The following is a 22,808-nucleotide window of genomic DNA, read 5'->3' on the forward strand; positions in this document are numbered from 1 at the left end:
ATTTTGCAATCTTGCGAACCGAACACCATCGGGAAACTGCACCAGAAGTGGTCACTTCATTAGTTTTGGTGCCTAAGGAACAGCCATACAGCTAGAATATGTTGGCTATTCTCGACAGCCTAATTGATAAAGTAGCGACCAAGGATGCAGAAACTGCATTGGTCTCTTGTGCTTCACGTATACATCTGACCCCAGCTCCTGTGTGACAGGAAAAAGCCACGAGGTGTTAATTTATTATATCTCGGGCTACATAACAAGAAAAGCAGTGAAAAAAGCCAGTGTGTAGACTGTGTCAGCCTTGACGACTGAAAAAGCAGCGTCTACAGCAAATGATCAAGCTGCAGCTTTCACTGCAAACTTTCATAATGGTGCCTTGCTGTATCCCTCTGGCCCCTTGAAGAAAATTTATCACCGTCCTTGAAGACAGCTTCATCGCGCTTATTTTAGCCTTAATAAGTTGCACGATTAGAGCATTAATTGTTGACTTCGATGATTTTTTTAACATATGTACAGAGGGCAAAACGCTTGTCTAGAACACGTTCTTGGTATGTTTCCGGTTGAACACGCGATACCTAGTGATTACATTTGGTTAAAAATGGTCTGGATGTAAGCATGGGCAGTCAAACTCATTCATCGTCATTTTTTGCCTTTTTCATCGCAGCGGCTTTGGGAGCTGCGGAACACACAGCTGAGTCGTTCTAGACATATGTTTTGCCTTCTGTACGTTTTCCGTCTAGCCAGCGTGAAACATGGACGTGAAATGGCTAATGACATAATCAAATTCTGCATTCTGGTTCACCTGCGCTTCACGAAGTCAATCAATGTTCAAAGGGCCACCAAGAAGGAGCAGCTGAAGCTTTTAAAGATGAGATGATGCCAGTAGGTAGTGCAAACAAGAATGTGATCAGCCTGACACTGAGTGCAAAATTGACGGAAATAAATGTGTTTAACAAAAGTTTTTATTTGGTGTCATACGTGAGTGATTCGTAGGTATATTTTCCCTGACAATAAGTCTGATCTACATTGCATGCGCTAATAATGCTATTTTACCGAGCACGGAATTCAAAGAAACTACTTAGAATGCATGCTTGTGTTCATTTCTTAGGTAACTCGGTTGCCTAAGCACTGGAATAATGTGAATAAAACGCCTTTGCATGTTCAATTAAGTACGTACTTTTCAAAGAAAGTAGTTTAGAGCTAACGCAGCACTGATAAATCCATGCATGCCAACCATTTTTGATGGCCTTTTATTCCAGTCATTAACTCAAATGTACATACAGCCACAGGTTACAGCACCGCTTCAGTACGCAAAATCTAAATTCACACTGCAACTTTTAACCTGCTACGGCGCGGTAAATATTGAAATGATTGCGTAGGGGCAGGGTAACAGGAATGTCCATAAAACGATCATCGGCGGCATCCTTCCTCCACGCCTACTTCATTTCACAACTATGCTCGGAGTGGAGTGAAAGTTTTCGAGCGCCAGCGAGGCAAAAGACTTCCGCGAATGTGTCGTTGCTCGCGAGCCAAAGTCTTGAAGCCGTCGCCTCACGCTCATAGCTTCCACTCCACTGTAAACAACTAGCGTGATGAAGTATAGCGTAATACTAGCTTTTCACTCACACAGATAGTGCGTCTTCCGGAGTTCAGTCGCCAATAATCAAGGTAGGTACAAGAACGTATGAAGTACGTTTTTTCTATTCCTCGCCAAACCACCGACTTCTCAGCTATCTCAGCTATGTCTCAGCCATGGAGGAAAGCCATGTCTGGCTGTGTCCTGACTTGGCTGCATACGGCTCCTTGATAGGAGCATTTGTTTACAGCTATAAGTTTTCATTGAAACGTTATAAGTTCAAAGTCTTACTTTTAATGTTTTCAAAAATTAAACGAAAACAAAGAATGTTTAGTTTCGTTTATATTTCATGCTAATGAATTTTCTTTTTCAAAAGTTTTGTCATTTTTCTCGCAAGGCTTTGCTGGCGTTGCGCTGTCACTTTTGCAGGCTTAGCTAGTTTAGGTTTAGCCAGTTCAGCTGCAAGCTTGGGACAGAAGCGAGACGAAATTCGAAACCACTGGTGTTTTGCACGCCTTTGTCAGCCTTTGTCTCCTTATGTCCTGCAAAAAGTAAGTGTTTCTTTAATTGCTTGCCGTAGTGGAACCGCGAAACTACGACAATGGAAAGGAAGAAAAAAGCCCTCAGCGCCCTGTCAAGCCAGCAAAAGCACCGACGTCTTGATGCTGCGGTGGAGCCGCTAATGCGCAGCATAGAAACAGAAAGGACTGTGGCAAACGAACAGACTTTCAGTGCATCAGCTGAACAAAGTGTCGCTGATATTGCCGAACCGTCAACAAGTGCCGTCGGTGGTACTGCTGAGCAAAGTGTAGCCGTTATTGGTGAAACTTCAGCAAGTGGCGTTGAACGTACTCTTGGCGCTCCATGTTGCACTCTCGCTGCTCATGATTCTTCTGGCAGAGAATCAGACGAGCAGAGCTTCGGTTCAGCTAGTGTTTCCGCGATGGATGATGTTGCAGAGCAAAACAAGGCAGAGATAGGGCCCACAGATACGCCTTCTTGCTCGACTGCTGATACACGGGAGCGAGAGAGTGATAACAGCGAACCAACGCGAGCGAACCAGGCTCACAGAGCTCTGACGAAGATTTAGATAATGCGCGCCAAATGGCTGAACAACTGGCGAACTGGGCATGCGAAGAAAACATTACGCAAACTGCGCTTTCTTCGCTCCTCAAGTTGTTAAAAACGCACACGTGCTTCGCAGACTTACTGTCCAATGCTCGGACACTGCTCAAAACGCCGCGTTCGGCTCTGGTAGAAAATTGTGCTGGAGGTTCGTACTTCCACTTCGGAATCGCGGAGAGCGTGAAGGGCATCGTGGGTAAATTTCGTAACAGAGCATTACTACTGCAGAACATTGAGCTAATGTTCTTTGTAATGCCGCCAGTTGAAATAAGTGTAAGAGGGATTCTAGCGCTCCTAGAAGATATAGATGAATCAAAGGCCTGTAGTCCAGACGGCATCTCACCCCGGTTGCTAAAGAACTGTGCTCATCCTATCTCACAGTATCTATGCCTTATTTATAAAAAATCTTTGGATACGGGTCTTTTACCACACGACTGGAAAATAGCTCATGTGGTCCCGATTCATAAAGGCGGATCAAGAAAAGATGTGTCAAATTACAGGCCTATTTCTCTAACATCAGTTTCATGCAAAATCTTTGAGCACATCTTATACACAGAAATAATGAACCACCCGGTAAAGAATGATTTGCTCACGAAGGAACAACATGGGTTCCGGAAAGGTTTATCATGTACTACTCAACTTGTTGAATTTGATCACGAACTTGTATCTGAAGTTGATCGCGGGGGGCAAACAGACTGCATATTTCTGGATTTTCGGAAAGCGTTTGACACTGTGTCACACCCACTCCTTCTCTATAAACTAAAAATGTTGAATCTGGACACAGCTGTTATAATATGGATTCAGAATTATTTGCTCGGCCGCCGCCAACGTGTAGTCCTAAACGGTGTATGTTCAGATTACGTTGATGTGACATCAGGGGTCCCACAGGGGTTGGTCCTGGGGCCACTCCTGTTCTTAATTTATATAAATGATATTTCATTCGGTATCTCCTCAAGTATACGTCTGTTTGCAGATGACTGCGTTTTGTACAGGAAAATTAACAACGCCAATGATGTCGTTCAACTCCAAACTGACCTAACACTTATCCACGATTGGTGTCTGAAATGGAAAATGTCTTTGAATACGGAGAAATGCGCTCATCTTTGTTTTTCACGAAAAAAATCAAAGTCCAAGCTCAGTATCGCATAAGTAATGAATTGATCCCACAGAAATGTACTTACAGATACTTAGGTGTTATACTAACAGATGACTGTTCCTGGAATGCTCACGTGGATCATGTGGTTACCAAAGCCGGTAGGGCACTAAATTTCATACAGCGGAGTTTAAGGTCTTCGCAGCCAAACCTCAAGAAAACTGCTTTTCTCTCTTGTGTTCGACCTATCATTGAATATGCCTGTATTGTATGGGACCCTGCACATCGGGTGTTAATTGAAAAACTTGAAAAAATTCATAACAGATCAGCAAGGTTCGTCTTGAGCAGGTACGGGCGAAGGGATAGTTGTACAGCAATGAAAAAAGAATTGCAATGGGAACCACTCGCTTCCCGTAGAAGAAAATTGAGGCTAAAATTGCTGTACTTAATAGTTCACGGAAAAACGGGGATTGATTCTGAAAGTTACTTCAAACAGCCCTTTTACGTTTCTCAACGACATGACCATTCCCGTAAAATTAGAGAGTACCGTACCAGGACGAACTTGTTTGCAAATTCATTTTTTGTTAAAATAGTGCAACAGTGGAACCGGCTTTCCGAAATGCAAGTGTGCTCTGAAAGTGAAGATGCATTTTTTGCCAATCTGTAACCCCCCTGCTATAACGCCTTCGGGCAAATGCGGAGTAACTCTTGAATAAAGAATAAAGTTGACGGCCTTCCACTCACCAAAAGCTCCCAAAGTCAGTTTTGGCCGATTCTCGCGAGAGCGGACACTATCCCGAGCACAGGTGTTTTTCTTGTTGGGTGCTATCACGGCTACAAAAAACCTGCATCGTTAAATGATTTTCTTCGCCCATTAGTCACTGAACTACTTGTTCTTTTGAATGAAGGGGTCAAAGTTGACGATAGATTATTTTCAATAACTATCAAAGGATTTGTGTGTGATGCACCAGCCCGTGCTTTCATTTTAGGCACTAAGCTTCACTCCGGGTACTAAGGATGTGGAAAGTGCCCAGCAGAAAGGGGAGTATGTTGATGGGAGGGTGGTGTTCCCAGAGACGCAGGCGCCATTGCGTACTGACTCTAACTTTGCCCAGAAATCCCAGGAAGAACACCATGTTGCAGATACGCCCCTCTCGGCACTGCCAATTGGCTTAGTTTCAAAATTTCCGTGGACTACATGCATTTGGTTTGTATTGTAGTGACAAAAAAGCTAATATTGCTTTGGATGCGAGGTCCATTGGCACATCGTTTATCTTCGTCTTCAGTCGAAAAAATCTCCGAACAGCTGTTGTTGCTGGCAGGCGCCCAGTGCGAAGAGTTTGCTCGCAAGGCGCGATCCTCGAGACATTGACAGGTGGAAAGCAACTGAGCTGCGTTGCTTTCTTCTTTACTTTGGCCCTTCAGTACTCTGAGGCGTGTTGTCCAAAAAGATTTATAGTCATTTCCTCATTTTGCATGTTGCAATAACAATTCTTTCGAGTGCAGAGACATGTCACCAGTATTGTGACTACGCGAAAGAACTTTTGATTTGCTTTGTAGCAACATTCAAGGCACTGTATGGAAAGCAGAACCTTTCATACAATATTCATTCATTGGTTCATTTGTGTGATGATGTTGTCAACCATGGCGCACATGACAGTTTTAGTGCATTTCCTGCCGAAAATTACATGCGCCATTTAAAGAAGTTAGTTAAGCACTCTGCGAGGCTGCTGGAACAGCTTGTTAAACGCATCGCTGAACGTAAGTCTACTGGAACCTTCTTTAGTGTAAAGGAGCAGTCTCAGCAAGAAGTGAAATACTCGCAGACGCACAACTGTCGTCCATTAATAGAACGTTGTTGTGGTCCTCAGTTTCATATTGCAAGTCTTCCCCTGTTCACTTTGAGGACATCGCTAGGCAACAACATTTGCACCATGGCTGATTCAACTGTGGTCATGGTCTTAAACTTTACTCATGATGATCATGGACACAAAGTTGTAATTGGCAAGAAGCTTGAAGTTCTTGGTGATCTTTACACGACTCCCTGCGCATCATCCAAGCTGGGAATTTTCGTTGTGAGAGAAACTGATGGGCCTCTCCAGTCATGGAAGGTCACTGACATCAAAACGAAGTGTGTCTTGATGCCTTTCGGAGGCTCAAAGTCTGAATATGCAATTTTTACACTAATTCATACAATCAACACTTGAATACTTACACTGAATTTCCGCTTGTCTGCTTTGAGCAAAATCATGCGTGAAACTTGGTGTGCTGTCTCGCTGTTAAATGCCTATCTTCACTTTGATCAGGTTGGCGTAATTAATTTTATGAGGATCCAGTGTGTGTGGTGGATTGTTCACCTATTTCATTGAAAACTATTCTTACAAATGTTCTTTTTGTTTGTTGTTTATTGCGGTTGAACGTGCCAAAGCGACTGAGGCTATGAGGGAAGGGACGCCGTAGTGAAGGGCTCCGGAAATTTAGACCACCTGGGGTTCTTTAACGTGCACTGACATCGCACAGTATACACACCTGTAGAATTTCGCCTCCATCGAAATTCAGCCGCCGCGGCCGGGATCGAACCCGCATCTTTCAAGTTTCTTAGAAATGTGGATATGTGACTGAAGGCATGATGTGTGAATTACATGCTAATGCATTGTGGAATGCTTTTCATCCTTATTACCTTGTGGTGCCACTTTTGCCAAGCTCTTTGTACTGTGGTGTGCCCACTGTGTTGAGAAATCTGCTTTCTTTTGTAGTTTGTGCATTAGCATGCCACCAAGTAGTAACTACCTCTCACTGCAGTGCATATGTATAATTATGGAATAGTTAGACCTGAAATGTATACAAATGAACAGAAGTGCTAAGTTGGTGTATGCATGCTATTGATTTAGATGAGTAATGTTTGCTTCTTTTATTTGTCTACAGTCGTGAGCAAAAGTGGCGTACAATACGCAGCCGATGGCGGAGCTCAGGAAAGCTAGAGTAACTGTATATGCTACCAAAGGTAGCAGAGTTGCGCATCCGTTTTAAAAATGCCGCTCGCGACTCCAATGGTAGAGCGCCATCACGTGGTGCCCAAGCAACTGTGTACTGCGGAGAAGGAGACGCTCAGGACACTTTTTGTAATTCCCGACGCCGCCGCTGCCAACGTTAATGGTTCCATTAACGTTGGCCGCTGCAGCGAACTGGATTTACAGCCGGCCAAGTTCGAAGCGTATCCACTATCCAACGGCTGTTTACGTTCGCTGCTGTTCATGTGCGTAGCTCTCTCTCTATATTTTTTTGCTAGAAGTTGCATTGAGGTTTCTTTACCGAAAACAGGCTGGACTTGCGGCACTGCGCTTTTTCGTCTACGCTGTTTAAACGCCAAAATAGAGCTCAGCGTTGCGTATTTATTCCTGTTAGCATAAAACCTGAATGGCAAACAATTTTTAAGCGAGGGAAAACAGGTTTAGGCATCTGATTGTAATGGCAAACAATTTTTAAGCGAGAGAAAACTTGTTTAGGCGTGTGACTGTTTATTTCAGATGCTAACGTTCATCCAGTTTCGAGTAAACTGTATTCTGGATTTTATACTGTCCTTTAGTTCCGGCTCACAACATTTTGCAGGAGTTTCGGATTCAAGAAAGGGGATATAAACAGGTTTTTTTCACGCAGGTCCGGCGATTAAATGTTGCTGCAAATATGAATGAATGCTGCATTTGTACGGCGTATTCAGAGTACTGAGTCTGCCCTTAAAGGGCCGCGGACCACCCTCTGGTAAGAAATACTCTCTGCCTCTCTGGGCGAGCCTCCTCTCCTTCCGTTTCCTCCTCGAGATTTTTCTCTCGCGCGCCTCGTCGAGTAGGCTCCGCAAGGGAAAAGCACCCTTCCTCCTCCGATGCTAGCGGGAAATGCGGTGTCTGGTGGAGTGCGTCGCATGTCTACGTCATGACCCCACCTTGAACAGAATTGTTTGCTTGGTTTTTGCTTGCTACCCGGTCAATTTGAGGGGTGGGGGGGGGGGTGGCGGAGAGCGGCGGGTCTCCCAAAGCCCTCTCTATTTTTCACTTTGGGTCTCCTCGCGGCGTTTCGTCGCGTTTTTTTTTCTCTGTTCTTCCTCTCCCCAGTTGCTTGGGTCGTGGACGTAGTCGTCCGGAGTGTCTTCCGGAAAACACCACATTCTTTACCGTTGTGTCAGAAAGGCCGATGCGTTGGAGCCAGACACGACTCAACTCATAATCTCCTGGAAATCTGTGCCGGATCATGGTTCGACTCCAGTCGCTGCGTGCGCATCCAACGACGAAACAGCGTCGTTGCATTTTCTCCGCACACTGAACTGTCGAGAGGCGCGATCGGCTCGACCACCTAAACTTGTTAGCGAGCGCATCCTTTCATACATCTGTCTGTCAACCCCAGTTAGCGAGCCACCTTTTCATTTTTTTTAGGCCTCCCCATCGTTTCACGACCGGAGGGGCGGAAGTCGGTTTGTTCGAAACACGCGGCGAAGCGCGGACCCGGCAACCGCCAGTTTGCTTTTTTCCATGTGTGTTTGTGTTCTGTGTGTTTGTGTCTTTCCTCCGCTCCTAAGCTTATGTCGTTCACTGGAGTCAAGGCGTAGGCAAGATGCACGAAGGATAAGCGGTGTGTGTGCGGAGCGGTCAAGTGGCCGAGCGAGGCAAAGGCTCTACTGCGCAAGTAATTAAAACCTTGTTTTGGGGGGCTTGCATGGAAGAAAGAAAAACTGAGAAGGGAGCGCGCACGCAGAGGGCTATCTCGTGACGTGAACACGGCGGGGGGGCGAACCGACTCACTCACTTTTACTATATTTTACGTTTTATGACTACGGTTCAAGGCTGTCGCCGTACGCTCCCTCCGTACTTTTTTTTTTGTTCCTTCATGCGGGTTTGTAGGAATGTGCCAAAACGGAAGGCTCTGCGGAAAGCGTTGCACAGACGACGTGACGGCCAACCTTCTCCCGTCAGTGAGAACGATGCACCAATGGAATGCCTTTAGCGAAAGTAACCCCTATGTTGTCAAAGGTGTTCAGAGTAGTGGGCGGGGACATTTTTGTGGAAGGAAAGAACGAGCGGGCTTTGATTTGAATTTTTGCAGCTTTTCGGGGCGCGCATGGCTCTAGTATTTTGCAGAGATTATCTTCGATGCCTCATCTGTGCAGTGGGCTTGTTTTTCAAAAATGTCCGGACCCTGGGCAGGTACCCTTTAAAATGCAACTGGCTAGAGTCAGGACATTTTTGGAAAACAAGCCCACTGCATAGATGAGGCATCGAAGATAACCTCAGCAAAATACTAGAGCCATGCGCGCCCCAAAAAGCTGTAAAATTCAAATCAACGCCCACTCGTTCTTTACTTCCACAAGCAAACGTCTTCTTCCTCTACTCTGGCTCCCGAGCCTTTTGTTTGACATCACACGGAAAACTTTCGCTAAAGGCATTCCATTGGTCATCGCTCTGTCCACGGTGTAACCATGGTTCTGACTGACGGACGAATGGGGGGGCGTAGCCGGGGCGTCACGTCGTCTGCTCCTTGCGCGCGCGCTTTCTGCAGTACCTTCCGTTTTGGCACATGGCTACAAGCCTGCATGAAGGAAAAAAAAACTGAGGGAGTGTCCGGCGACAGCCTTAAACCCTGTAGTCGGATACAACTTAATAAACGCAGCGGCTTTTCCCCGTCAAAGAACCCCCCTCCAGCCAATGGCATCGGCTGATTTTCATCACCCTGCTAGGGTGACAATGCAGTGAGCCCTGCTACAATGGAGAGAGGGGTTTATCCCCTACTATGGACTGAAGGGTCTATCCCCTTTCATCTGCCACTCCCTGTATTGTCATGCCAGCAGACTCATGAGAATCAGCCGACGCCATTGGCTGGAGAGGGGGATCCTTTGACAGGGAAAAGCCGCTGCCTTCTTAAGTTGTATCCGACTATAGTCATAAAAAAGATGCCCAGGCTTAGCTTGGTTAAGCCAAGAATGCGTTGCATATTGCGCGGTCTTTTTGCGCGAGGTATTGCTTGGCGGCACTCGATTTTCTCAGCAGCTTTTCCTCCGTGACGTATGGATGGATGGATAGGAGCGCCCCCTTTGAAACGGGGCGGTGGCAACCGCCACCATGCTCAGCCGTTCTTTTTTCTTTTTTTTTTAAGTGGTTTGGTGACGTCACGTCACCGCTTGACGTCACGTCACGTGGTTTGGTGGCTGCCCGGCCGCGCCCAAGGGCTGAACTGAGTGATTGCAATATGCTACGCATAAAAGTAAAAAAATAGTAAAACTGAGTGAGTCGGTTCCCCCCCTCCTGCTGTGAGGAAAAGTAGCGAAAAGCTTTGAACTTTCCGACACTCCTCCTCTCCTAGCGCACCGGCGGATAATCGAGCCTCTCATTGGCTGAGGAGCCGTGGTCACGGGTTAGCGCTTTTTGGCTCCGCAGCAGACGCCGGCACCATCGTCGAGGGTAGAAATCGCGCTTCGCTTCCTTTTGGTGCAACACAGTTTTGGCGGGAGCGTTTCCCCAGCTTTGATGATGTCTACGCGCTGCGGCGACGCCGAGCTTTTGTCGCGCTTGCGGGTGCAACAACCGAGGAGGCAGTGGGAAAGGTTTTTTGTCATTCCGGCCGCAAAAAGCAATGCGGCTTGCCGAAATGTTTGGCTGCATAGGATTGGCCGGGAAAGCATTGATAATGAGCTGGATCCCTGCCTTTACGATGTGCGCGGCCGTTCTTCAGTTGTCAGTCGCGTTTTTTTTAAGCATGAAATGCTTTTAGCTCCCGTTGTCGGCAGTGTGGTGACGTCACGCCGAGACCGAGAGCCAACATCCGGGCACTGAAACGAGAACATCCGGGAACCGTACGAGATTTAACGAGACAAGACGAGAGCAAGAGGGGAGCTGAAGGGTAGGGCGAGAAGGGCTTTTGGCTGAAAAACTGCTTCCGCGCCATCCCCAAGGATAGCGCTGCAGTCCCGCACTCACGCATGTAAAAGACCGGCCACTTGGCCTTCAGACCCGCTGCATATACATTCTTGTCAGGCTTGCGTCTCATCGTGTCCGCGTACGCTTCTGCATCGTCCTGCATTCAAATACCACCACCGTCACAGCTGCTTGCTTAAGCCGAGCAATGGAGCCTGATGAAAGGAGAGGTAGGAAACGTCTTGCGGAAAGCGATCGCTTTGCGAGTGATACGTCACAGCAGAAGACTGCTCGCCCCTGCCGACAACGCCATGATTATGCGGCCGCTCCCGAAAGCGACAAGGCCGCCTCGGTTCGCGGCTACCTACCTAAGCCCGCTCTATTGCAGGCGATCGCTTCGACGCAACAGGAAGAGTGTGGTGTGGTGTGTTGAACACTAGACCCATTTCAAGATTTTGACTAGTACCATCTACAACCAATGTTTTATGCCCGTAAGCATTTCATGCTTACTCTACTCTCGGTTACGGGAGCGGCAGATATTTTTTTGAGGATTCGGTGTGAAGCGCGAGCGACTGCAGTCTTTCTTCGCAGTTAATGCCGTTGGGCATGGTTGTCGATGGATTCTTTCGCTCGCGGGCTACGAAAGCCTTGCTTTTCACTGTCTTAGCCCCAACGTTCACGTTGCTGGCTCTGCTAGGCTCTGCTAGGCTCTGCAAGGGTAGCTTTGATGTAGCGCGCGATACGTGGCGTATTCGTGGTCGGACTCGTTCGCCGGCTCGACTCAAAGCTTGCGGTTCATGTTGTTGGAACTCTGCTGTTCACGCCGCTCGCCGTGCAGGTCTAGCTTTCATGTTGCGAGCATCGCTGGACGTATTTGTTTTGTTGCAGTTGGACTCCTTCGCTCATAAACTCGATACCAAAGGGGCGGTTCCCGCTGTTGAAGCGAGATCCGCCCGCAAGCGAGAACCGCAGGGTTTATACCAATATCGGTCGTTACTGTGGCTAGGCATAGTAACCGAACTATCGCTTGAATACTAGATATCTGTGTGGATGATACTTGAGAATGCATGCGAGGACCTCCGTCAATAGTTGCATACTTTTTTTGGGTTTTCAATTTTCGCGTGAAGTAACATTCTAAATGAACAACGCTTTGCTTCGAACAGGACTGAGTGAACACGAGTTTTTGCTTTTCAGCTCGAATTTTTTCCCCGCTGCTTCGACCGAAAGCGATTAATGAACTGCGGCAGTCCAGACTGCTGCGCATTATGCATGGCAATTACACGATTGAAGGCAATGTCCTCTTATCAGCCATTGCAACAAAACAAATACGTCCAGCGATGCGCGCAACATGAAAGCTAGACCCGCACCGCGAGCAGCATAAACAGCAGAGTTCAAAGAACATGAAGCGCAAGTTTTGAGTTGAGCCCGCGAACGAGTCCGACTTCAGCCACGAATACGCCACGTAACGCACGCTTCATCAAAGCTACGCCTGCAGAGCCAGCAGCGTGAACGGCGGGGCTAAGACAACGAAAAGCAACTCTTTCGTAGCCCGCAAGTGAACGAATCCATCTACAACCATGCCAAACGGCATTAACTGCGAAGAGAGACTGCAGTCTCTCGCGCTTCGCACCAAATCCCCCGAAAAAAAACGCAACTGCACACTGAAGAGCGGCACTCGCATCGTAAAGACGGAATCCAGTTCATTATCAATGCTTTCCCGGCCGATCCTATGCATTTGCCGCATTGCTTTTTGCGTAAGGAATGAGGTAAAACCTTTCCCACTGCCTCCTCGGTTGTTGCACCCGCAAGCGCAACAAATGCTCGGCGTCACCGCGGCGCGCAGACACCATCAAAGCTGGGGAAACGCTCCCGCCAAAACTGCGTTGCACCAAAAGGAAACGAAGCGTGATTTCTAGCCCTGACCATGGCGCCGGCGTCTGCTGCGGAGCCAAAAAGCGCGCTAACACGTGACCACGGCGCCTCAGCCAATGAGAGGCTCGATTATCTGGCGGTGCGCTAGGAGAGGAGGAGTGTCGGAAAGTTCAAAGCTGTTCGCTACTTTTGCTTCATTGAGGGGCTTTAGTGATCATGCCACGAGGACGCTCTCTGCGTGCGCGCTCCCTCCTCAGATTTTTTTTTCTTCCATACACATTTCCTTCCATCTTGGCACATTCCTATAAACCCGCATGAAGGGAGCGTACGGCGACAGCCTTGAACCGTAGTCATAAAACGTAAAAAATAATAAAACTGAGTGAGTCGGTTCGCCCCCTCCGCTGTGATCACGTCACGAGATAGCCCTCTGCGTGCGCGCTCCCTTCTCAGTTTTTTCTTCCATGCAAGCCCCCCAAAACAAGGTTTTAATTACTTGCACAGTAGAGCCTTTGCCTCGCTCGCCTACTTGACCGCTCCGGATACACACCGCTTATCCTTCGTGCATCTTGCCTACGCCTTGACTCCAATGAACGACATGAGCTTAGGAGCGGAGAAAAGACAGAAAAACACAGAACACATGAACACACACGGAGAAAAGCAAACTGGCGGTTGCCGGGTCCGCGCTTCGCCGTGTGTTTCGAACACTCCCGCCCTTCCGGTCGTGAAACGATGGGGAGGCCTAAAAAAAAATGTAATGAAAAGGTGGCGCGCTAACTTTGGTTGACAAACAGATGCATGAAAGAATGCGTTCGCTAACAAGTTTAGGTGGTCGAGCCGATCGCGCCTCTCTATCGTTCAGTGTGCGGAGAAAATTCAAGGACGCTGTTTCGTCGTTGGATGCGCACGCAGCGACTGGAGTTGAACGACGATCCGGCACAGATTGCCAGGAGATGATGAGTTGAGTCGTGTCTGGCTCCAACGCGTCGGCCTTCCTGACACACCGGTAAAGAATGTGATGGTTTGCGGAAGACACTTCGCTCTGGACGACTACGTCCACGACCCAAGCAACTGGGGAGAAGCAGGACAAAGAAAAAGAAAAAAAAACGCGTCGAAACACCGCGAGGAGACTGAAAGAGCAAAATAGAGAGGGTTTCGGGAGACCCGCCGCAGGGCCATGACGTAGATACGTGACGTACTCCGCCAGACACCATGCCTCCGGCTAACGTCGGAGGAGGAAGGGCGATTTTCCCTTGCGGAGCCTAATCGACGAGGCGCGTGAGAGAAAAATCTCGAGGAGGGAACGGAAGGAGAAGAGCATGGCGAAGTAGCTTGATTGCGATGGCTGTAACTACGCGATTAATGAGTCTTTTCAAAAAATATATGCGGCTGCGTCTTCCGGGGACGACGCCTTGCTACCAGAGAGGTAGAAAATATTTTCGAGCAGAGGGTGGCCAGTGGCCCTTTAAGTTACCAGGTAAACAGTTCGGGGAAGGTGACTGTGGGAATCGGCTGCTGCAGAAGCTCACGGTGCGTGCTAGAAAGAGCAGCGCTTTTTCTTGACTATATTTTTTGTCTGGGTTACGCAGTCAGCTGTTTCAATGCTCTTTGTTTGCGATCAAGCGAAAAGGGGTTTACAAACTTCACAAAAGCGCCCACGGTCGATCGGTTATGCGCTAAGCATGTCGCCTGCAGAAACGGAGTGCGGCTTCGCCGCATAACTTCGGTTGCTTGACAGGCAAGATGGCGGACCTACGCGCAACTCTGCTACCTTTGGTAGCATATACAGAATCTAAGGATGGATGGATGGATGTATAGGAGCACCCCCTTTGCAACTGGGTGGTGGCAATTGCCACCATGCTGAGCTTTTCTTTCTTTACTATTTTTTTGTTTACTGTGTTGGCAATTCTCATTAAGATTCGCCATCATCTTTACCTACGGTTTCCTACAATTCCAACCTTATGCCACATCTCTGCTTTTCAGCCACCAATCCTCCAATCGCTTTTCGCTAACTTCCACTGCTGATCTATTTACATGACCATTGTTATCTTTAAATCCTAGGGCCTCAGGAAGAGTGACTGTGCCTGCATCGACATCCGGATGGATACCATCACATTTGATTATGAGGTGTTCAATTGTTTCCACAGATCTACCACACACTGCACATGTGTCATCTTCGTTAAATTTCTTTTTGTAGCTGCGCGTTCTAAGACATCCTGACCTAGCTTCAAAAAGTAGGGCACTGCCTCTTGAGTTATCATAGAAAAATTCTTTCCTGCTCTGCCCTTTTCAGTATCGATATAGTTCTACACTATGTTTCTTGTCCATTGAATTCAACCAATTTTTAACTTCAGCGTTTTTAACCTGTCGTTTAATGCTCTTTCTTTCTCCGTCCTCATGATCGGCATACTTACTGGTTAGTTTTCTAGTTCTTTTCCGCCACTGTGAGTCAACGCTCTTTCTGTATAAATATTTAAATACCTTAGCTGGCCACCTGTTATCGTCCAATTTCCTCAGGCGTTCTTCATATAGTATTTTACTCTTATAGCTTCCCGTGCTTCGAACGATGCCCAGCCCAGATCCCCTTGTACTGCCTCGTTTGTGGTTTTGTCGTGGGCACCTGGTGCTAATCTTCTAACAGCTCTCTGATTTACGTCTAATCTCGACTGAGCTTCTGCCCTTAAGCACAGAACCGCATTGCCGAAAGTAAGTCCCGGCACTATTATTCCTTTCCAAATACCTCTTAGTACTTCATATTTGTTGTACCCCCATAATGCCCTATGTTTCATTATCCCGGCGTCTCTTCGTCCGTGGAAAACTGCACTGCAGCGCCATCTAGCAACAGCTATCTGGGATCGAGAGAATCCCCATTTTATCAACAAGCTTGTCAGTTAGCTCGGCTCGATGCGTCGCGCTCCTTCTCGCCTAAACGCTCCGATGCGACAAAAGTCACGTGGGTGGCGTTTTTTTTCTCATTTCTTTGTTTTCACTGCATGGTCAAGATACCACAAGGCAACCGGCGCTCGCCGCGCTGCGATATCGCTAGCGTAATGGTCGTTCACATAACACTGAGTCAACGAACAAAGGCGATGTCTGCGGTGTCCAGATTTAACTCAATGTTTTCGTCAAAGTTTCAGGTACGGTTCATGCTGCGGTACCGCTCGGCATTTAGCCAAACAGTAGTGTGGCAGACCAAAATGACGAAACTGCAGATAAGATGGGTCTGTCTCGACCCCTGTCGCTGTAGCTATAGATGGCATTTCGATAGTTTTCCCGTGCTCCGCCATCGGCTTCGTGTTGTATACCACTTTTGTTGCTCACGTCTGTACATTTGTCACACCAACATGTGTACATGTTTGCACCAATTCTTTCTATAGGCAATGAACCCATCTGTTGTTGCATATATTCTGAAGCATCTTTGTTCTTGTGTGTATTTATGGTTGCTGGTATATACATAGAGAAAGATATTGGTAAAGAGCGGACACTCCCATAGGGCCCAGCGGCCCATTTGACTGCAGCGCACCAAGCGGGCGGAGTCTCATAACATCCGGTTTCGGTTTCAACGCGCGCAGTTTGAATGGCTGCATGCGCTGCGCCTCGCTGCCTGGGACGACTTCCGGTTCCGGTTTCAGGGGCGCGTGGTTTGAATGTTAGCATACGCCGCGCCCCGCTGCGCCGTTGGCAGCGTATAATTAAATAGATTTCGAGTGCTTTTGACCAGCCATGAACGCAGCTGCATCACAGCCTTTGCCAAATATTAGCACTCCACAAAAGACACCAGGTTTTGAGTGAAATGAGAACATTTATTTTGTGCAACATAAACAAGGCCGTGGGATGCGGAAGATGGTTCCTGGCCTCCTGCTCAAGGTGATCCTGTTGCGGCACCACGGCACACAGCAGGTGTTGCCGACGGGTGGCATCACCTGAAAAATTCGCAAGTATGGTCATTCTCAGTCACCTTATATTGTAACTCTGTAAACAGTGAAAAGGTGCGAAAGCGGCGAGGGAACGAAATTACGAGCGGAGTAAACATGTTTTTGCGAAACTCGCGTGCTGAACGTCGTTGCGCAAAGTACAATACACATACCGTACTACACGGCAGATACCAATCAGCTTTTTGCAAGCATTTCTACATTCCCCGACGTTATTGTCTACCTTCTAAAACCTAGGTGGACAGCAGAGTACGCGGTTTGTTCGAGAATATTTCGTACAAAGACGGCCACAACACGGACTACGAACCAGAAGTACACAATGTGTTAGGGGCACTGAGAAATACACGGGTGCAACGTATGTTTTAAGAAGCATAGAAAATTAAACTATCGACGCAACAGTTCTTGGTTTTCAAGCTCTTTAGAGTTTAGAAAGCCCGACGCGTTGCCTTTTTTTGCCGGTTTTCAAAAGCGCATCCCTGTGTTGTCAATGCACGGGCGAAATGTGCGTTTCCACGAGCGTAGATAACGGACTCTTTCACACGTACTACATACATACATACGTACTACAAGAGTAAGGTTTTTGAGCTTTTCGTGCGTCATCTTTTTTTTCCACCAGTCTTGAAAACTACGGCCCCGTACTTGCTGCGCGGGAACGGTCGTCTTCGCCGTTCGCCCACTTTCAAAAAAGTACATTTTAACCTTACACCGACAAATGTCACCCATAAGAAGTTACATATTGTCGGGGGCCATACAAAAACGTGACGTCCCGAGAAAGCGCGAAACCAAGCAAAACTAACCGCTAGGCACAGCGCGTCGGGCCACAGGCCGTGGGCAGGTTTTTTTTTTTTTGTTTCTACGCACCGACCGGCGAGGCTGCATCACGCAGCATCATGCCTCCCGCCGCTCCCGCCACGGCGTAGCATGACACAGCGTGCGCGCGCCCTTCACAACTGCGCCGGCGTACTAAGCTAGAGTGCTCGAAATGCAGAGTAATTTTGCATAAAGTGCTCGAAATGCAGCGTAATTTTGCAAAAACAAAACATTCCTTCCTTGACGTTGTCACAAACTGCAAGAATGCCGTGAACAACAGCCGGCTGGCCACAGAGCGAGCGCGCCGCTTCACGAACTGCAGACAGGCAACGGCGGCCGGCGCGGCCGCCTAAATTGCATGCAATACAGCGTACTTCCACAAATAAACATTTCTCACCTTGCCGCCGTCATAAACAGGAGGAGTTCTGCGTCGAAGGGCAAGAGAGACGAAAAAAATTGCGGTCTGCCCGCACGAACAAATACGCCGCACGCTTTCACGCGCACAAAACAGCCCCATGACGCTTCGTTGTCTGCCACTCGGATGGGTCTGAGCCGCCGCGCCGGCTACCCGCCCGCGCGCGCGCGCGCGTTTAGAGACTGGTGGCGCCATCCTGGAGTTGGAAGATTATCTAGTGGAGGAGGAGGATGGCGCGTCATTTCCTGGGGCCAGATTTCGCCGAGTGTCCGCTCTTTACCAATATCTTTCTCTATGGTATCTGTTGTATGGCATTTAAAGGGACTATGCAATAAATTAATTGAGATTACGTAAAGCTGACGGGAGGTAGGCATTCCATCACTCGTCACCCCAGCGCAAGAATTTTCGAGCTAGCGTCAATAACAACGAAGTTATTAAAAATTACGCTCCTTTTTTTCCCCCTCAACTCGTACACGCGGGGCACCAGGAAAAAATAAAAACAGCTCTGGGACTAGACCCCGCCCATGATTACGTCATTCGCTGACGTTCGGCTTGCGACTTGTAGGTGGCTTTGGCTTGCCCGAGGGGGTCGCGCGGCGGCACGTGCAGACGATTTTCGCGGCTACCGGAAGTGTGCCCGTGACGTCGTGGCTGCCGTGGCTCCAGCGAATGACAGCGTGTGGTGGCCTGCCGACGTTTAGGGACTAGTGACGTCTATTTTCACGTTTTTAGTTTCAAAATCGGTCACTACGAAGACACCAATCGGCCCGCGAATTTCAAAAAATACGGTTTTTAAAAATTCATAATAAATTGCAGGCCCAGCTCCGAAGATTCATGCTTGGTGTGAATGCTTCTTAGCATCATTTCTGAGCACTGAAAACATTTACAAGCGACTTTTAATTCGTTGCATAGTCCCTTTAATGAGTGTTTTTATTGCGCTTGCCAAGGACATAGGGGTACCTACGACATTTAACTTTTGCCTTTGTTCCTCCGTTCCTGTGCCAAGTATTTTTCATTTTGCATCTGAATGTGAAAAATATGCCTTCTCTTCAGCACACCAACATGCCTGGCAGTAATTTTGTTTTCATGTATTCATCCTTTAATGGGACATGTATGCTGTAGTGCGTTTTGTGGAAACAAACAGTGTGGCTGTGGTGGCATCGAACTGGCTTGTGGAAAATGACAAGAAATGCCTTTGGCCTGAAACAAAGAATAGTGCGCTTCTCCAGGAATTAGTTAAAACACGGTTCGAGCTTGACATAGATTCTTCGCAAGCATATGATGTCAAAGTCATCAAGAAAACATGTATGACATACACGGTACTCACAAGTAAGCTTTGTAAATTGTTGCCTTTTGTTGTTCCGAGATTTTAAAATTCAGTAATGATGTCTGATATGAAATTCTAGTAACTCTAACATAGTTAATACAACGGCAGGACTGCATAACTGAGGCTCTCTTCCTCCTCATGGTTTTGCCGAGCGTTCTTGTTCTCAGTTGCACTGTCAATAAATTAATGCTATGAAGTGAACTGTTGCATGTCTTAACAGTTCTTGCACATGAAGTGTAAAAAATATAGTTACATTGAAGGCTGCAGCACATACGTAACAATGCAAAGCTTGATTTGCATTTAACGAGCTGTAGTCCTTGCCGATGGCTCTAAATGCAGTACATTTAGCAATTTCTATATCTCACTGTTTCAGTGTCGTATGAGGAAGCCAGACGAAAATTGCCTAGAGCAGAATATACAGACAATGAGAGCACAACAGATCAAGGTGAGCGCATTTTTTTATTGTGAAAAAGGTGCTTTTGTCTTATTAGATTTCATTTTTTTTAGAGAAGGGAAGAGGCAAGCGCCGAAGGATTGTTTTGAGGCCGTGGTCATCGGAAGAATCTGATATATCAGAAACGGGAGCTGAGGACTTTGATTTGCGTGAGGCACCTCTGCAGTTGCAAAGGTAGTAGGTTTTCATGTACATAATGAGATGAAGTTTACATTTTTGGTAGCATTGCAGAAGTGCTCTGATGGAAGAGGAGAGAAGAAATGGTAAGGCTATTGCAATTGGGATTAGTTGTTACAATGTTGGAAACTTGTCAGTAGCGAATTACGTGAACATTCTATAGACCTTGAATAGGGAGGTAAAGGCTATTGAGTTGGTGGCTCCTTTTAGATGCTTTGTTATCTTAGTGTTCACTAATCGTTTTTACCCTTGAATTTCTTGATTGGCCGGATGAATTTATGAGACCCTTTTTAAAATGAGTTCTGTTTTTTCCAACCTTAATTCAAAACAGTTTTCTTTATTAGCCTTCTGATAACGTGCATTTGCTTTGCAAGGCTACAGGTGGAAGGCACTTTGCTTGTTAGAAAGCAGTGTGCCCAGACAAAAGAAAAGACGAAGACACAGAGGAGTGTTTTTTCATCTTTTTTCCTCGTCTGTGTGAAACGCAGTGTAAACCACTCATGTCTTGCCTGTTTCAGCATCCTCTTGCACTGCCTTGCTTAAGTGTACTGGGGGAATAGACAGCCAAGGTATGTTAACTTCTTTTGGTTTCTCTATGCCTTGTGTAGAAAGGAAGCAACATGCAGCATCTTTGCCGAATTCAGGTAAGAGGCTATCCGCAGATGCTCTTTAAAGCCTTCACAAGCAACATGTGCATCTCTGTTAATAGTTTTTGTCAAATTGTGCAGGAAGTCAGCCAGTAGCCGTGCCCTTATTTGAGCCACGTTGTACTGGTGAGGGAGGCCCATTTTGCTGTTCCAGTAGCTTTTGTACATTGGTAATTTTGTATTATACTGTTCTTTTTGTTCAATTTGCTTGCAGACTCCCTGCAGCAGGCAGAGTTTCATTTGCAAGGTAAGCAGTTCTGCGTCATATTCTTGAGCTTACTGAGAAGGGTATCACATTTCATGTGCTGCTGCGGGAAGCTACTCGCATGCAGTCCCCTTGTCTCAGCCTTGCTGTAACGATGGAAGATGAAAGCATGGTGCTGTTTTTAACAGCTTCTGTACGCACTAGCAGTTTTGTACCTTTTATTTTTATGCAAATTCACGAAAGCAGCTTGTGCATTTTTTTTTGCGTGAAAAGTAATTCAGCGCTACACTTTTAGACGAGGACACAGAAAGAACTTGACAGGAAGGGCGCTGTACTCCAAGCAGACATAAGTTAAATTTATAAAGAATGAAGGTGCTGAGCGCATACACATTCATGGCTGTAGGAAAGAAACAAAAACCTAGTAGAGTAAGGAGAGCAGACTCCATATTATCGCCTATTTAATAACCTGAATTCATTGGCTCACAGGGCGATTGATATGGTGCTGACGCACGTGTCGACTCTTTCCTTGATAAAAAACGCTTCTGACAATTCGGGAGCTAATCTGTCCTTTCTGTGCCATCTTAAAGTGTAGCGCTGGATTACTTTTCAAGTAAAAATGCATAGCCAACTAGCCCGTTATTTGTTCGAAAACTTTTATTGATTTGGGTATTGGTTCAGATTATTTAATTTGAATATTCGAAAGTGTTGCGATGGTAGCATCTAACTTGCTTGTCAATACCTGAGTCAAATGCCTTTGGCTGTCAGCAGAGAACACTGCAGTCAGAACTGATGCACTAATTGCAGGCTGTTTACATAGGCAGTGATCGTTGCCAGCATCTGTAGACTGATGTATGACAAAGGGCAAAAAGCATGACAGAAACGGATACATGAGGAGTAGTGTACAGGACGAGCGGCAGCTAGCAAATGGGGTTTATTGGAAAGAACTTGGCCAGCAGAAGTGTGCGTCTGTTCATACCATATCGCAACGAAGTAAGGTGATCGTTCATGGCAGAATGCAGGCAAAATGACCTTGTTTTCTGGCATAGATGTTCACCTTTGTTGCAATATGGTATGCACAGACGCACACTTTTGCTGGACCAAGTTCTTTCCAATAAACCCCATTTGCTAGTTGCCGCTCGTCCTGTCCACTTCTTTTCACACATCTTGCCTTCTCGCGGTTATTTTTACCCTTTAACATGTTGGCGAACTAGCCCAGAAGTTCTCCAGGCTGAAACTGATGTACGAGTTTGTTCTTTCAGGTGAAGTGAGCAGAACTACACCAGTCCACCTGGCTCAGGAGGAACATATGTAAGAGATGTATTTCGCAGTCATATATTTTTACTGGAAACTCCTTTTAATCATATTAAGATCTTTATCATTGGTGCGCATAAAGAAATTTTTTCTTCTCTGTAGTGCCATTAACGTCGCTAACAAATGCAAGTTGCCGAGGTAAGTCGGAACAGTCCATGTTTGCATGCAGTCTGCAAAATGAAAGGATTACTGTGCAAAGCCTGCATCAGGTATTTATTCTTGCCTTGAACTCTTAGGAAACGAAGAAACACTGGCATCCTTTGTCAAACAGGAGATAGCATGTAAGTGCATTCTAAGTGAGGCTTCGTTTGTTATGTTTGGCCAAGCTGTGCATGTAAATTAATCATGGTTTTGCTTATTTTTGAACTGCTCATAGTGATCTTTGTGTTTCTGTAGTTCTTTAATCTGCTGTATTTTTAAAGTCACTCGGCAATAATGCAATGGTTATATTTAACGTATAAATGTTTGCTAGTTCAAGTCTAATCATTTCATTCTCTTTGTATATTTAAAAAGACCACTGGCATTTGCATTTTTTTGCCATCTGGCCAGCTTTTGCATTATATTCACTGTAAAACTGCATCGCCACTTAGGCCTTAAAAAATTCCAGACTTCTTTCATGCACTTACTGTTAGGCCAACCACTTTGTATCCTTGGTCACTGTTTGCTTTATCCTGTTGCTCTCTGTTAGGTGCAGTGCTTTGTTTTCCTTTCACGTTTCAGTAGCAACACGGAGCATTCTAAAGGAGATCACTTTCATAAAAGAGCAGAACGACCACATTCTGAAAGCACTATGCCAGTGGAATGAAGACTGTGTTGTTGAGGGGCCACTTTCTGCACAAGTTTACCCTTCGGTTGCTGTCCATGAAGTGGACGAACTCGAAAACTCCCTGAAAAACTCGGAATCAGCTCGCAAGCAGCTGGTAAGGACTGTTAACGGCTTTTAATTTGCAACTGGCAGAGCGTAATTTGTG

General features: G+C 46.6%; 1 protein-coding gene and 1 long non-coding RNA gene across 2 annotated transcripts; one reads left to right on the forward strand and one right to left on the reverse strand.

Moving 5' to 3' along the window:
- The first annotated feature begins 2,013 nt into the window (after window positions 1–2,013).
- Window positions 2,014–22,751, forward strand: LOC149349275 (uncharacterized). The gene is made up of 10 exons (XM_089578213.1): window positions 2,014–2,124; window positions 19,417–19,488; window positions 19,551–19,671; window positions 20,193–20,318; window positions 20,403–20,447; window positions 20,536–20,568; window positions 21,786–21,834; window positions 21,940–21,975; window positions 22,074–22,118; window positions 22,558–22,751. Exons 4-10 carry the CDS (start codon window positions 20,246–20,248, stop codon window positions 22,640–22,642), a joined length of 366 nt encoding a protein of 121 aa, XP_089434339.1. The 5' UTR covers window positions 2,014–2,124; window positions 19,417–19,488; window positions 19,551–19,671; window positions 20,193–20,245; the 3' UTR covers window positions 22,643–22,751.
- On the reverse strand, window positions 16,342–17,863 carry LOC149349276 (uncharacterized). Its single transcript, XR_016290003.1, has 2 exons — window positions 17,699–17,863; window positions 16,342–16,482 (listed from the first exon to the last, which is right to left on the reverse strand). It is a non-coding gene; the product is annotated as an uncharacterized LOC149349276 (long non-coding RNA).
- Window positions 22,752–22,808: the final 57 nt, after the last annotated feature.

Source organism: Amblyomma mixtum, chromosome 3, assembly GCF_055824585.1.
Source record: "Amblyomma mixtum isolate Tamu chromosome 3, ASM5582458v1, whole genome shotgun sequence".
Classification (NCBI taxonomy): domain Eukaryota; kingdom Metazoa; phylum Arthropoda; class Arachnida; order Ixodida; family Ixodidae; genus Amblyomma; species Amblyomma mixtum.